This window comes from Limulus polyphemus, unplaced genomic scaffold, assembly GCF_000517525.1.
Source record: "Limulus polyphemus unplaced genomic scaffold, Limulus_polyphemus-2.1.2 Scaffold1349, whole genome shotgun sequence".
NCBI lineage: Eukaryota > Metazoa > Arthropoda > Merostomata > Xiphosura > Limulidae > Limulus > Limulus polyphemus.
This window is the reverse complement of record NW_013666959.1, coordinates 254,670-256,053: the sequence shown is the minus strand read 5'-3', so window position 1 is coordinate 256,053 and position 1,384 is coordinate 254,670. Positions and strand designations below refer to the sequence as shown.

The window sequence follows — 1,384 nt, the reverse complement described above, 5'->3', positions numbered from 1 at the left end:
GATTAAACCAGTTTATTCTTTCGCAATACAAACTTTAGTACACGGTAATTCCACAGTCAGTACGTTTAATACACGCTATAAATCACAGCGATTGACAATCTCGATAACTTCGCAACGAGTGCAAGGCACAAGCTTTATATTACTCCTCTGGCCTCCGCTTCCATGCTTATATACTAAAGAAGAGGGTTTGCCAAAATTCGAGGAGTTCCCTAATAATTCGAGAAAGTCATTGATGCATGTGCTAGCAGCGTCACGTGACTTCCGCTGTTGTAACATTATGTACCTAAGCAAAGGGATTATTGTATTATCATAGTACTACAGTTGAAGAATATTCATTTGTAAATAGGACTTAGGAAAGTTAGTATACCATAACATAAGAAATTTTACCATATTGAAAAGATTAATAACATGTTGATTACAAAAGAACAAGGAATTCTGTTGTAACTTATTATTTTTTTAAAATGCAAAACCTCTTTATATATTGCTAAACTAAATGTCTATCTTAAAATAAACTAGATTCCGGAGTTAACCTTTATTGTATATTCAAATTCGATGACTAGTAGCCCACTTTGAGACTAATAATGGTTGGAGATGGCTTGTACTTGATGATGACAAAACCTTGTCGAAACGTTGTGCATTTGCTGTTATGTTAAACTTATATTAAAGTTTTTCTTCATTATCCATTCAAGCCATCTCCAACCTTTATTGTATGTTGCTAAACTGAATGTCTATTTTAACTATAGTCCAGAGTTAACCTTTATATATTTTTTGTTCTTATAGAAAACAATGACTAACACTGAAAATGCTGTTGTGGCTCCTGCCAAACCTATTTTTGATCCAAGTCAGTTTGAAGGAGAATCTCAAACCCAAAAACTTGCTAGGAAATCCCGAGAGGCTCCATTTATGAGTCTTGGTGAGTGATACAGGGAGAATGTTTTCAAAAACTGGGTTACATATACCTTTAATTCCAAATACATATGTCCATATTTTAAAATTTTTTTAGTTATAATTATGTGTTTAGTCAGATAGGTTTTTGTTGTGTCAAAATGCTTTTAATTGAATCAAACAATACATACATAAAGTTGTAATATCCTATAGAAGTTGTATTTTGTATAATCTAAGATAGGCTTAAACTTATGTTGATATACAGCTCAAGTAGTGACAGAAGGAATAAAAAGTATTGCAAATGAGCACTTGAATGTTAAGCACTTATTGAGGTTGTACATAGCATGAGGTCAACAAGGATTCATTTAGGTCCAGGAACATCGAGAGCCAGCACGGACCCCGGGGCAAACATTCTTGCCTGGCCCCTTTCTCTCTCTCTCTCTTTTTTAATATTTTCAAGAATTTATTAAAAAGAAGATCCTAAATTAGGACAGCAACG

General features: G+C 33.5%; 1 protein-coding gene across 2 annotated transcripts in view; it reads left to right on the top strand.

Annotated features, from left to right (window-relative positions):
- The window catches only part of LOC106463213 (HIG1 domain family member 1A, mitochondrial-like), a 13,597-nt gene that overhangs the window by 5,771 nt on the left and 6,442 nt on the right, over window positions 1–1,384 (top strand). For both annotated transcript variants that reach the window (XM_013923209.2, XM_022390660.1), the window contains exon 2: window positions 781–913. In XM_013923209.2, coding sequence (XP_013778663.1) covers window positions 787–913 — 127 coding nt within the window. In that variant the 5' untranslated portion in view covers window positions 781–786. The remainder of the gene's footprint in view (window positions 1–780; window positions 914–1,384) is intronic.